This window comes from Dromaius novaehollandiae, chromosome 1, assembly GCF_036370855.1.
Source record: "Dromaius novaehollandiae isolate bDroNov1 chromosome 1, bDroNov1.hap1, whole genome shotgun sequence".
Lineage (NCBI taxonomy): Eukaryota > Metazoa > Chordata > Aves > Casuariiformes > Dromaiidae > Dromaius > Dromaius novaehollandiae.
The window spans coordinates 72,441,759-72,456,693 of NC_088098.1; the positions used below are offsets into that span (position 1 = coordinate 72,441,759).

At 38.6% G+C, this 14,935-nt stretch overlaps 1 protein-coding gene across 3 annotated transcripts in view; it reads left to right on the top strand.

The window, feature by feature from the left end:
- STK38L (serine/threonine kinase 38 like) overlaps nucleotides 1-14,234 on the top strand; it is a 52,056-nt gene extending 37,822 nt beyond the window's left edge. For all 3 annotated transcript variants that reach the window (XM_064516398.1, XM_064516391.1, XM_064516385.1), the window contains exons 8-14: nucleotides 513-615; nucleotides 1,401-1,462; nucleotides 3,278-3,395; nucleotides 3,821-3,944; nucleotides 6,767-6,862; nucleotides 8,514-8,605; nucleotides 10,131-14,234. In XM_064516398.1, coding sequence (XP_064372468.1) covers nucleotides 513-615; nucleotides 1,401-1,462; nucleotides 3,278-3,395; nucleotides 3,821-3,944; nucleotides 6,767-6,862; nucleotides 8,514-8,605; nucleotides 10,131-10,258 — 723 coding nt within the window. In that variant the 3' untranslated portion in view covers nucleotides 10,259-14,234. The remainder of the gene's footprint in view (nucleotides 1-512; nucleotides 616-1,400; nucleotides 1,463-3,277; nucleotides 3,396-3,820; nucleotides 3,945-6,766; nucleotides 6,863-8,513; nucleotides 8,606-10,130) is intronic.
- The last annotated feature ends 701 nt before the right edge of the window (nucleotides 14,235-14,935 follow it).

Sequence of the window (14,935 nt, forward strand, 5' to 3'; positions counted from 1 at the left end):
CTACTTTCTAAATGATCATTTCAATTCCTGCAGTTACCTCATTTGTTTTATTATCTGCTCGCCAGCAGGAACAGTCTTCCTTTAGACTGACCATTGTGAGCCCTGAAATGGACCCAGTAAACGTCATACACAAGCCTGTAGACTGTCTGGTGTTGACCTATGGAAATGTGGTTTAAACCAGGTTACCATCAAAACAAAACAAAAGCAATTTCTGCTGGAGGCTTCTGACTCTCAATGGTATCCAGTTCAAAACAAACCCAGGCAAGCTAGCTGCCCTCAGCTGTTGTGGAGTTGTTGACTGTAAGCATTCCCAGTAGGCAATGAGAACCATTTTGAAAGAAAACATGCTCTCCTGGTGTGTCAGGAGTCAATAATTACTTGCCTGCTTGCCTCGGACTAGACAGTCCGGTGCAAGTCCATTGTTCACGTGCGGCCTGAGAACGCAAGTGCAGTTAGTAAAACAACTTTCTTTTTCGAGCACTACTATATTTTTATCTTCTCTGATTTTTTAGGGTCATGTAAAACTCTCTGATTTTGGACTATGCACAGGTTTAAAGAAAGCTCACAGAACTGAGTTCTACAGGAACCTTACACACAACCCACCAAGTGACTTCTGTAAGTATAAGGTGTCCTAATTAAATGTTTAAATAGTTTTGAGCTGCAGTTATGCCACATCAAAATTCATTTCTGCTTGGTTAAGCAACATTGGTCAGGCCAAATGCATTTAGTTGGAAAACCTGTTCCCAGAACATGGAAGTATTTCACAGGAAAGAAATTATGATTTCAATTGGTTTTTTTTCTTTTCCCCTTTTCATATGTATTTTAATGCATATGCGTATTTAATGCATATTTCATACCAATGTTACTGAAGTTGTAAAAATACTCTTTCAGATAGAAAATGGGTTTCATGTGCTGACTGACTGAAGTCAGTGATGATCTCATGATTCTTTTCATAAGGGTAAAGTTGTTCATCTATATGCCTTGGTCACACTCCCACATTAGTATTTTATTCTACAAACGCAAACTTCTTCTGCGGTTCTGCTTGGATTCTACACTTGCTGTTTAAAAGACATTGCAATGTTCTGTATCATACCTGGATATACACTACCACCCTCAACAATAAGGGCTGCTGATCTTAGATTAATCTGTGAAACTTTCAGAAAGTTCTAATGTAGAATCACTGATGAAGTATCCTACTTGTGTGATTCTCAGCTTCAAACTGGAAAGTAGTTATTCATTGGCCTTTTCCACTCTCCAGTTATGATTAGGTATTTGTTTCTAGAAGAAAGCAATTTAAAGAGACAAAATAGTCATTCATTGAAAACAGCAGGCTATCAATCTTTTCTGTCTTTTACTTCTCACAAATGCATTTAACGTCTAATAATTATTTTGTAAATTAGCATTTCAGAATATGAACTCAAAGAGAAAAGCAGAAACATGGAAGAAGAACAGGCGACAGTTGGTGAGTTAATAAAATTAAATATAATCTTTTTTTTTCCCTCTGAAAATATATACAGAAAAACATAAAATAAAGACTGGACATTAATGCTGCTGATTTTTAAAATCTGAGAGGCCCTCATCACTTACCGATGCAGCTCTCTTTAGGCTTCTGAAATTCTAATTCCCTGAAAACGAGGTGGTCTAGTGATTACAGCTGTGGATTAGCTCATGAGTTTTGGGGAAGAGGGTAGGGTGACTATCAGCTGTGTTATTTTGTTCGTTTTCAGAGCTGTGACTAGAGAATCCCTGCACTCCTCTATGCCTTTGTTTCCCTTACAAGCATCTGGACAAACTAATCGGAAGTGTCAGCAGCCACTCAGCAAAGCTGTATCTTGAGTTTGCTTGATTGACTTCATATTGACACTGTGTGTGTTTGCAAACTCCTGCATGCGATTCCTGCATTTCACAGTGCTGCAGTGAGACGAGTAGCTGTCTGATATTTTTCAGAGAATCGTGGGAAAATTTGTTTGTCCTTCTGCTGAATGGGAATATTATGGAAAGGCAGTGGAGGATATTGGCACTGGAGTGGCACAGCCTGGGTCCACAGTGCAGAGTGGAGAAGTTATAATGGGCACTTTGGCATTAAGCGAATGGAAGTAAAATTAAGACGGTCTGTCACCCTGGAGATTTCAGAATTTCAGCCATGCCAATAATTTTCTCTGAACAGCAGTTCCAAAACCCTAAATCTGCAATTTCTGGAACATTTTATTTTGATCTCTGTTTAGGAAGTGATATGCTGCAGTATTTCTGAAATGCTTTTGAGTTGGTTTTGGCTTCATTATGCGATAGACTGAGATTACACTGCAGTCATGTTACCTCATAGTTCAAGCCCTTTATCTCTCTTGGTTCTGCATCTCTGGAAAGAGTAAATCTCAAAATTTAGTAAAGATTGACTTGGCAGAACTAGGTGGTAAAGCTAGATGGATCATCATACAGTCCAACAAAGAGAAGAAAAGGTTAAAATAGTGACTTGTATCAAAACTATTCATAAAGAAAACACACTCTTGGTTTTTAACTGGTTCAAAACTAAATGTCTCAGCTCAATTCAGCCAGATTAAGTATTTTGTTCCTGGTGAAACAAATGACAGCAGAATATTCAATTTCCAGAGTAAAAGTCAGAATTTTTTGGCAAAATTGTCTTTTTTTCTTGAGGGAGTTGTTTTTGGTTGTTTTTGTAGGGGGAGGGATTTTCCATCAGTAAAAGAGAATTCTGGATTACCTCAAGATTTAGTTTTTAGCCCATAACCATGTGGCCTGCATATTTAAGGGGGCTTTTTTGGTTTGTAAGGGATGGAGCCCGGGTCCAGTAAAAGCCCAAATTAATCTTGCAGTTAAGACAAGGTAATATGTGGAACAGTTAGCATGTATGGAGTATCACACATGGGAATCTAGCACTTCATATACTTTAAACAAAAAACAAAACAAAACAAAAAAGCCCTTTCTTGGATATTTTGGTAATAGAGTTACTTGTATTTTATCCCTGAAACATTAGCTAAGGTGACCTTCTGATATTACAGTCAGGATATTCTATGATTTCTTGACATTTAGGAGAATGGTTTCCACTCACTTCCAAGGTTCTCTTTGTGTCTGTGCTCATCCATGTAAAAGAATAATGTTCTTGGGATTTTAGATATTGTGAATAATCAAGCATTCTCATCCATCCAAATAACAAGATACTGTATATGAATCCCCAGGAAAAAGCTTTCCAAAATGTAAAAATCTAATAATTGTTTTAAAGAGTTTACTCTTTTTTTTTTTCTTCTTCTTTTTTCCCCAGGCATATTCTACTGTTGGCACTCCAGATTATATTGCACCAGAAGTATTTATGCAGACTGGGTATAACAAGCTATGTGACTGGTGGTCTTTGGGAGTGATTATGTATGAAATGCTAATAGGTATGTTAAAAACTACAACCCAAGAACCGTTTAGAGGGTAGCAGGGTGCGTTAGATCATCTTATCTGATCTCCTCCATAACACAGGCAATAGAATATCATTCATTTCTTCCTGAAGTGAGCCCCAAACTCAGTTTCCAGAAAGCTTTAAAGTCCTCTCATCTTTCCAAGAAGAGAGCAAGAGATGAGGAAGCTACCGTATGCCTCAGTTAATTGTTCCAGTGAATGATTGTTCACTATTAAATGCTTTGAGGTTCAGTCTCATTACCTGGAAATAACAAAATAACCTTTAATGTTGCATTATAAAGGAGAAGACTTTTGGCTAGTACTACTTTTTAGATTTGGGAGCCATGGTGGCAAAAGCAGAGGCCCAGGTCACTTTCCTCCTGTAGGTAAAACTTGTTAATTTTTCTTTCTGTTTGTGTAGGGTATCCGCCTTTCTGCTCAGAAACACCACAAGAAACTTACAGGAAAGTTATGAACTGGAAAGAAACTTTGGTATTTCCCCCAGAGGTGCCCATTTCAGAGAAATCAAAGGATTTAATTTTAAGGTCAGTAACAAAAGCCCACACGGAGACATAGTCATCTTCCATTAGGATAACTTTCCATCCTGCAGAAAGGAAGCTTTAGACTAGGAGGAGGAGTTGGCTTACTGCATCTCACCAGCCTTGATGAATTTCTCAGTCCCTTTCTGTTTGCATTTTGTTTAGCATGAGGGAATAAGTTCTAAAGATCTTGATTTGTACCACTGTATCAGGAAAAACAGAGCAGACTGGAAAGAAAATAGCAAGTAAAACACAGTTTTTCAGTTCTTAGAGAAGGAACTAAAAAATAACCACTCACCAGTATTTAATGCACTGAACAGAAATTTTTGGATGTATTGGATCCAGTCACATTTTCAAAACTGCCATTCTTTTGTCTGCATTAGTTTCCTGAGGGTTTTTGGTGTCAAGGGTCAGGCAGAAAGGCTGTCTTGCCCTTGGAGGTTTTTTTTTTGGGGGGGGGGGGGGGAATTGGTTTTGACTTTGATATTTTTCAAAGATAGTATTACAAGCTTATATGAATTTGTTACGGGCAAAAAGGGTATGCACTTGATATACAGAGCTAAGATACATTGTTAGTCCAAGCAGTGCTTCAGTAGCGTACAACAAACCCAACAAATACAACAAACAGTTATTCTTATAACAAAGTTAGTGATGCTACCACTTACAGTCCAAGTTACTTAGTTATTGCTAAATCTGATTAATATGTAATAAAATTGTTACAAACTTCTTAGTATCTATTTCTCTAGTGTTTTGCTCACCTTTCCTATATGTTGTCAGCACCCTGAGTTCTTCACTGGGAAGAGTACAGTGTTGCTGCTGAGGATTTCTTCTTCCTCCGTCTTGGGTGTGCTTGAGGCATTTTTATGTATTTCAGACAGTTTGTTAACGTCTTGCTGATTGGCTCGTGAATTTAGTTATACAATGATTGCTTAAATTATTTCATTTAAGGTACAACCATGCAATTGCACAAAGCTAAGCAAAGAACTTAAGTTAAAAACATCTTTAGTCGGACAATTTACTAAAACAAGGCCAAAACTGCAGGTTAGACAACGAACACCTGACCATTGGGTACTTTTGCCTTATAGCTAGGATAAGTTGGGCAATGGTTATCTGAGCCTAAAACGAGTTGCAGACAAAGCAAAAGTGTCTTAGTTTTTGTGGATACAGATAAAACCAAACTAAAATAAGTTCAAGTTGAGACAAGGCCTGAAAAATCCTGAGACCTGGTCTGGCTAACTGTTATTACAAAGTTTGAGGTCTATTACTAAAACCAGGCAACAGCTAATTGGCTGAGCTACAGCAGAAATATGAGCAGTTATTTCCCAAGCGCCACTCAACTACAAGCGAGAGAACATTATAGTTTATCATTGTAGACAGTTTATAACCTCACTTGCTATATTACTGAAATACCTACCGGAAATTCTGCTAACTGGCAAGATGACGACCTTTTTTGTATTGGGATGTATTTCATGTGAAAAGAAGAGTGACTTGTGAATATGGATGATGTGATCATGTGGAGGGGTTATATAGGTTCAGGATGACTAAATAAACAGAGGCTTTTGCTCATTTAGGCAAAAAAAAGTATTTCGTTTGATAAAGACCACATGACATTTAGAGCAATAGGAGGCCCATATCCACACATTACCAAGTGCACTCTGCTCCCAGTAGGCTGATGGGTATCTCCACATTTGGCAAGACCAAGCTGTTTGATGTGGGCCTTAACATTTTTCCTCTGTTATAGTAAACCTCCCTCTTTGCGTCACTTTAGGCAACTTTTGCCATGCTCGAAGAGACTCTGCAGGCACAGTGTAAAAAATACAAAGCAATTATTTCTTTGCTAACACATACAAAAGACTGCTAAGATTTAATGGAGCTCCTATGCTAAGCATTAATATGCTCACTATCTCCTTGACAAGATACTCAAGAATCTTTTCTAGGCACGTAGGCATCAGTCTAGAGGAGAAGGGTCAGCCTCTGACTCCCTCAAACAAACCCTCCATGTCACTGAGTTACTGTTGGGGAGCTTCCATCTTCCTGGGTTTTTTTTGTTAGGATTTCATACCTTTCCTTGTTTTTCCTCCTGATGACTCCTTCAGCTAGTAACAACCCCCATCTCAACCGTCCCAGCTCTGTCTCCAATTTTACCTTTCTTATCTTGGTTGGCTCTACTCTGCAGACTTCCTCACAGCTCCCTCTCACAGCTTGGCAATTTCTTCAGGAGTCTGAGCCAAGGTAACGCAGCTGGGCCATGTCAGAGCTAGGCCTTGGATCCTTGTAATGCCAGCAGCTGGACCTCTGAGCGAGGGAAGTGAGGGGGTGACAGAGAGAATAGGGTGTTACGGACACGGCGGGTTTTGAAGTTGTCTGTTGGCTCACTGTAGCTCCAAAATGTCAAAGCAGACAGTCGTCCTATTTCACTTAGTGTGTATGTACCTGTTAGCTTGACTTTAAAACATGCTTTTTAAATGGCCGAGAATGTGCAGAGGAGTTTTCACTGGTAGGGACTGAAAAGTGACCGTTCCAAACTCATCTTACAAGACGAGCAGAGCAGCAACTTTTCACAAAACTTGAAGATGGGAGTGAAACAATTTAGATAAAGTGTAAGTTACTGTCATCATGGCCTTCTGTTTTGGGACTCTAATAATATTCTCCTTCCAATATTTCCCTCTTCTCCTAGATGCAATACGCTGCTTTTACGTTACACAAGTGATGGAACAATTTTAAAAAATTCCTCAAATTCCTGATATAGGATACCATGGCAGTTTTATTTGCTGCTGCTTCTGTCTACCTTTATTGTAATATTTCCTCTATTTTTTCTTCCTTTTCAGGTTTTGTACTGACTCAGAAAATAGAATTGGTAGTAATGGAGTAGAGGAAATAAAAAGTCATCCATTCTTTGAAGGAGTGGACTGGGGACATATCAGGTAAATATCCATTTTATATAAAGAATAAAAGCCATGAAAGCAAGGATTTCCTGCACTGTGATAGCAAGAATAATTCTTCCCAATTTATCTTTTATTTTGAAAGGCAGTTGCTACCAATTAGTGGGTGGGAGCCAAGGTTTTCAGGCCTTGCTGACGTACATAGATCTGATCAGAGTTTCACCATCTTGAAATGCCTCAGATTGGCCCAGAGTGCCTGGGATGGAAAGAAATTGTGGTAGGGTGGCTACGTTATTCCTGACTTACACTCTGATATCATCAGACAGCTCCTCTTCCAGTGGGAATAGGCTTTGCAGCTACTCCTATATTTGACTTTATTATAATAGGGGCAAGAGAAAGGCAAATTGCATTCTCAAAATACAGGGGAAATGGAAGAATGAAAAGGAAAGGCTGCAAGTAGGAGTAAAGCACAGGGCATGTCTGCACAGCATGCTGCAGATACTGCACCCGAGTGACCTGGTATTTCTGCAGAGCACAGGGCAGAGGCACTGAGTCATCTCAGAACGGCAGCCTCAGTGGCCTGATCCTGCTGGGCTCAGCCCAGCCAGAGGGCCCTGCCGAGGCAGCTGCACCAGTTCTATCATGAACTTGCGCGTGCAAGATGCTTGAGCCACTTCTGTGCATTCCCAAAGTGGTAACACCTTTAACGTAGGCTTTAGTGGTCCCACAGGCATTTTCAGTTGAAATAATAGCTCCTATTCAGCCCTTTTTAAGGTTGTGAGGTAATCCAGTGTTTCAGTAATACGGTGCTTTGTACATGAAAATCCATACTGTGGACTTGTGATTACCTTGCCCAACCTTTTGTACTTCTCACTTCCTCTGGTGCAGAAAGCCTCATGTGACTTTTCTTTTGGGGTAGGAGACACTGAAAAGCAGCAAGAGCAATAACATATCCACTCATACCACATTTGACAAGCTGGCAAAGAAGCTTCCCCACCTCCACCCCAAAGTGGATTGAATTGTAATAATTACAGCTGTAATAAACTTACAGTTGTAAACGAATAACTTTCCCACAGTGCCATGTTCCAGTTGAAAATGCTTTCATGGGGCAGATCACTTAAGCAACTATTAACCCCCCCCCACCCCCCATCTTTTTAAAGGGCTGCCTGATTGTTAAACTAACACAGCGGTTAGAGTCGACTGATTTTGGATGAGTTACTGGCGACCTAGAGTCAGAAACAGGAGCTACAGTGGGGAAGTACTTGGAGGAGTTCCAGGCTGATGAGTGCTGAATTTGTAAAGCAAAATGTCTAGTGACTCCAAATGGGAGCAAAATCCTGCTCAGCTGGGTAGGCTGGATCTGTGAAATGAGGGTAACCACAGTGGTTCTTGGTAACAACAAAGATCATAGCGATAGTTATATGGTAAATTGAAGTGGAATGTAGTTTTAGCTAGTAGAAAAGCATGTTTTCCCCAAGGTTGCCAAGAAAATACTAATGCTAAGAGACCAATAAATCTCTCCATGATGTTGGAAAACACACAAGTCAGATATACTTCAAAAGGACTCAGTGGACCCTTGTGTTTTAAATAAAAGGAGTGTTGTAATTATAAAAAGATAAGAAGTTAAACAGAACTGGAACTCAGTGTATCTTTTCCTAATATTCACTATTCTTGGATTTATTTCTATGTATAGGGAAAGACCAGCTGCAATCCCTATAGAAATCAAAAGCATTGATGATACTTCCAACTTTGATGAATTTCCTGAATCTGATATTTTACAGCCAGGTGAGACTGATGTCTTAAATTTCAAATTTTATCTATGATATGCCAGAATACACTATGAACTTTTTTTGTATTCATTTTTCTGATATACAAATCCAGGCAATATACAGGCTTGATTTAGAGATTTGCTTTCAAATATAAATGTAAATCTATAAACTTATGTAGCTTCTGCTTCCGTAGAGCTTGCGGGGGGGAGGGGAAAACAAATAGATTTTTACTGTTAAGATAATTAGTAAAAATGGTTTGCATTTATTTTCACATAGTAAACGTAGAAAACAATAGTTTTCTACCATATAATCTGTCTAACCAAATTCTGTTAAAGCATTATGCACTGATTTGCTTTAGATCTTTAATAGCTTTTGAGTTTTGAGCCAAACATGAATTTTAAATTATTTGTGGGCAGAAATTTTAAAGACAGATGAATAAGAGCAAACTGTAAGTTGTTTAACATAGCAAATTATGAACTTCAGTGGCTCTACAAATATTTAGTTTAATGTTACTTCCTATTGGCAAGTAGCAGAGAATTCTCATATATATAAAAGGCCTGATTCTCTGAGGTACCAAATTCTCCCAGATTCCACTGTTTTCAGTGAAATATTTATGGCTTAAAGATAAGCAGATACATTACAGTGATTATTAATTACAGATAAGTGACATATGCTAATAAATATCAGAATTACCAAAAAGCTTTTTTTTCCCTGAAATGGCTTTACTTAATGGTGAAGAAGTTTGTCCTAAGGCAAAAGCATTCAATCTCCAGTGCTTAAGGTTAGGTATGTAAGTCCATATTTACGTAATGCAAAGTATATTGTATTGGTTTTGGCATTTCAGACTGCACTGAAAATATTACTGTACATCTAGATACCTAAATAAGAACTTGTACACCTGTATTCTTGGCACCTTGAGCTGAAAATATTGTTATAGAACTCTTAAAAACACCCACCTGAATGCTAAATTTAGAAGCTCACTGTAACAAATATCAGTGTTGAGCATGCCAGCCATGTTGGTCATTCATAAATTAAAGGTGACTAGGTCTCCCACTTGCTGTAGAAGCCTTGCAGATGCTATGAGCAGGGAAGAAATACTAGAAGAGTGAAATATGTGTAATATATGTAGTTCTCTTGGGATGGATACCATTTTTCTTGTGCTTATGGTGAAGATAATGCTGTATGTATATATGCATTGGTTGTATATGAAGCATCCTAAATATTATGTTTTTAGTAATTATGTATCTCATGGTAGTAGTAGAGGTTCCTGTCAGGGGATGGGAGCTTGTTATGGTGTGTACATATACAAAAAAATAACATTTTATGCTTCAGAGAGGTATGCTGAAATTATAACTCTGCTCAGACCAGTGGCATAACGCCACTGACCTTAATAGAAACAGGATTTCTTTGGGTGGTTCTTGATGACTAGGGAAATGAAGTTCACACTTACTTACTTCAGTGCCATGTGAAAAGCCCTCTCATAAGTAGTACTGCTCTTAATTGTTTCTTTTGTTTGTTTTACTTCTATTTCTGAATTCCAGTGCCAAACACAACGGAACCTGACTACAAATCCAAAGACTGGGTTTTCCTCAATTACACCTACAAGAGGTTTGAAGGGCTCACGCAGCGTGGCACGATCCCTTCCTACATGAAAGCTGGGAAGTTGTGAAATGAAACACAAACCCACAAAAGAAATAAAAATACAAACCTCAGGTAGCTGCATCACCAGACCCGCTTGGCGTTAGTTATCGATACATTGACTCTGGTGCGCATCAATTTCACACGGAAATTCTACAGGATTAGGATTTCTAAGACTACTACAGGAATTAGTTGGCAGTGCCAGCTGGCTTTTTTTTTAATATTTGAATATTTTTGTTAACTTTATTATACAAAGGTACTGGAATAAAAGGAACATACATCCCTTTGTAACTGCACTGCCTATGTGTGTATAACGGTTAATTATGCCTCTCTGTACTGTGGCTTTGTTTGTACTGTAAACCATCTAATCCATCCAGGAGTAAGAACATATCATTTTATGCAGCATTGTTATTATACTGCTTACCTGGTGGTTTTTAGATATGCAGTATAGAAAACCATTGCCCATATTTGCAAAATTCTCTGAGCAGTTGTTCCAGGATGTTCCAGTTGTGGTCTACAGATACCCCATGAGCATGACAACATTTGATTATTTAAAATAGCAGTGTCCTGTGGGGCCTACTTGTACCCTGCCTCATTCCTCCCCACCAGAGGCCTTTAATAGTAGATCATCCCTCATCTTCTCTTTTTTCCTTTATCCCCTATGTGACAGTGAGACAGTCCCTGTGATCTGTTTAGTAGCATTTCTGCTTCAAAGTGTAGTTACAGATATTTCTGTTTAAGATGATAGAGCTTTATACCTGTTAGCAAATTCAGAAGAAAACATGGAATCTGAATTAAAATGATTTTTTTTTTTTAGAAAGAAAATTTTTTCCTGATACCAAGTTTTGAGAAGATGGCAGTCTCTGTTGTTAGGCAGATAATCTTACCACTATTGAGAATTCAGATAGCCTTTTCTGTCTCTGCAAAACATGTTTTCTAGAAAAGTGATCAAACTGCTGCTTTTACTATTTTTTTTCCTCTCCCTAAGATGTTCCAAACAGAAGGGATCCTGTCCCAGCCTTTTGTTTTCAGCATATCCCATAGCAGCCTCCTCTAAGACAGAGCAAACAGACTCAGTCTGCTGCAGACTCCATGTTCTTCCAGCATCTCTCTCGAATTTGGACCATGGGGTTGGAAGGGATCAGCTGAGTCTGGAGACCAGTCACAGGAAACCACAAACAACCCTGACTGAAGCCAGCAGAGCCTTTAAACGCTGTGCTGCCCAGTGTGCAAGGTGGTGACAAACTGACAGTAGGTACGGGGCTCCTACTGCTAGGTCTGCTGGCAGCTTGCCATTATGTGGTTGCTGGCAAATTTATCTATAGCTCTGCCCATACTAGCATGTTGTTTGCAGTACATACAGTTTATCCCAGTACAGTGGAGATCTCTGATGTCATTTTCTGGTTAGAAAGGAGATTTGCAGCAATTGAACAATACTCCAGGAGCCGAACAAGCAAAGTCACTATTGCTGTCTTCCTCCATCCCACAGCTAGCCTGGAATGCTAGCGAAAGGCACTCTAGGGCCCTGGGACACCCACTGGAGTGAAGCACAGGGCGTTTTGGCGTGTAGTAGGAAAGACTCCATTAGACTGATTTTTTTTTTTTTCTTTTCCTCAGCAAAATGGAACCAATTATTTATAAAGCCATTACAGAAATATATATGGCTGTTAGGCACCATGACATCAGCTGTTCTGAATTGTTTGTATGCTTTAAAACACACTGGGGTGTTCATCTGTTGCATAGAAGTCCATTTGGCAGAAAAATTTCTGTGCATTGGTGGCTTAAGACATGTGTGTTCCCTGATCCAACAGCTGCTAAGTTCAAGGGCCTAAGTCATGTCTTTCCTCAATATTTTGTCTCCCTTCAAACATCTAACATCTGTTGTTTATACTGCTTTTCTACAAAAAATTTCAGTCTTCAGTTCATCAGAGAGGAATATCCGGTGCCCCCAGACCCACCCCATTTATGCAATATTATATCAGAATATGGCTAAGCTGAATTTTTGCCTAAAGGCTTGACTTATACAGGAACAGTTTATTATCTCCCAGTTTTTCTTCCTGAAACTTGCACTAATTTACACCCTTGACTGCTACTGAGACAGGATCCTTCTGAAATTCTCCCGGGGTTGTTTTCAGCCTAGTCAACAAAGTGAAGGTCACCTATAACCATTCAAAGACTCTCTAAAAATTGTAACTTGCTTAAATCCACATTTATACTTTACAACTTCTTTCTGCCAGTGGCCTAGAACTAGTAGGGCAGTATTTTCTTGTCTCCCTGCCCTAGGGATGATCCAAAATATAAGCCTGGCCCCAAAGGATACTGCCTTTCAAAAAAGATGTTTTTTATTTAGTTTTAATTCCCAATCCTGTTTGTGGGGCTTATGTGCGCTAGAAGTGGAATTCCTGTGAACAACACATTTCAAAAGACCACAGTTACCCTGTTTGTGTAATATAAAAAGAAATATTTGCTTAAACTTGCCAAGACATGATAAGTTTCATGGAAACTGCAAATGCTCAGTAATACTGGTGATTTTTTTTTTTTCCAGTGGGATTTAGGGCAGGGGAGATAAATATACACTTAACTTAAAGCTATCTATTAAACAACTATGTCTGTACATACTCACCGGTTTACAACCTTGGAAAAAAGCTCAACCCTTATATTTGTAACACTAAAGATAATATGCATATAAAATTGCAGATGATTAATCATATCAGTGCTCACATAGGAATTATATCCTTACAGAAACAGCCTGCAGCCTCTTTAGCAAACACTTCTGTATTGCGATAGTTGAAAAAAAATTTTTTTTTTTTGAAAACATGGCATTATTTTAACCAGTAAGTCAAGTTAAAGATAATATTAACTACTGCTTTTAGGATGATAGAATTTTTTTAAAGGTAAAGCTGTGACACTGTAATGGATTAAAGAGAACAGAAGGTTAATCTACACTGGCTTTCCAAAAAAATGGACGTGTAACATATCTTTTGCTTTATTTTTGTCTTATTCTTTTGAATGGCTGTGTTTTTTTCCTTTGGCGATGTTTGTTACCGTGCCATTTTTTTTTTATTCTTGGAGTACCAAAGATCCTGAAATGGCTTGATGATTGCAACCATGTGAAAATTTATTTTCTGGGAGTATATTTTGTTAACTTCTGTTAAAATGTGGAACTGTGTATGCAAATTGATCTTGGAAGTTAACCTATTCCAGCAGGGAAATCTTGAGTGCATCAATGGAAGTGGTGAGCCTGAACCCAAATTCTGGATCTGAATACCCTGAAACTGGGGAGGAAGTTTGGACTGCAAGCCACTGAGTTTTTGTGCTTGGTTCCCTCTCTAATCAGCGTGAGTGAGTGGCCTGAGGTCCAGGACATCAGCAGAGGTTATTTCATGTGCAAAAGGAGTTTAAAAAAAAAAAAAAAAAAAAAAAAAAAAAAAGAAGAAGAAATTTGCCAGCATTCAGAAATCACATATTGTCGATACTGCATTTGCACTGTTAATTTGCCTTGCTGGAGAGTTATATGAGTGTTATTTTTGTAGGTCAATTGTTAAACACCTGAGTCATTTGATACAGTGTGGGATAACAGCATCTGATATAGGTGAATTCACCGAAGTGCAAAGGGGCTTGCTGAAAGCTCTCCACACTACTAAGATAGAGGGGCATAAGCAGTACAAAGGGTGTTGTGTGGGCTCCTTATAGTGGGGTGACTTTCCTCCTCTGCAACAGCAAGTAGGGAATACTGCAGTTTAGCCTGGTTATACTCTTAATGCTTAGGAAGTGCTCTCACTTTTTCAATAATACGAGCAATTACAAGCATTGTAACATACTGTACCTTGTCCTTTTAATGTTGATATACTACAGCAGCTCATTCTTGGAGTCTAAATGGCAACTGCTATATTTTTTCCTAGACTGTTTCATTAGTTGTGGTTGGGAAAGTTACATAGAAGCATTATAAAAATTTATATGAGGCTTTTTACAGCATTTGAAAATAAACGTAGCATTCTTTTTGTAAAGTTGCCGTTTTTATTTTTTTTTTTATGATAGTGTACTTTATTACTGGAAGGGACTGGATTTGTTTCCCTTCCAGAATGACAGACATTTAAAGAACTGGGACACTTTGTTTTGTGTATTCTCACCTTGAACTCCACTGACAGTGTCGACTACTCTTCAGCAGAATGTTTAGAGGGTAAGAATTGCCTTAACTATACCAGCTGCAGTCGTGTGAAGCTAGGTCTGAAGTGGTTATTGCTCCTCGCAAGATATTCCCTTTCTTCTTCCCCCTAGACCATAATTTAGTCAAGTAAGGCTTCCATGGGCAGCATGTTCTTCAGTTCACTATAGAAATAATTTTGTCCTACTGTTCCTGATTCCTTACCGAGTCTACAGCAGTGGCAGCAGATGCAGCAGTAAAACAGACATATAAAACACTATTACAGGGTTGTGCAGCTGAAAGCAAAGAGGAGCTAGTAGCTGGTGACTGGCACTCTCTGTAGCCCTCCAGTGAATAATAGCCCTCTGTTTGAGAATCACTGTTCTCAGTAATTCGATACAATTTGAACAGAATTTTACCAATAATGTTTAATGGGATTGCACTTTTCTTCCAGTTACCAGATATCGTCTCGCACTGAGTTACATATCATAAGGAAATGCAGGCTTAGTTCTTAATTTCCTTGAATTACCAAATCCAATATTCCTCAAAAATATGGCACTTTAA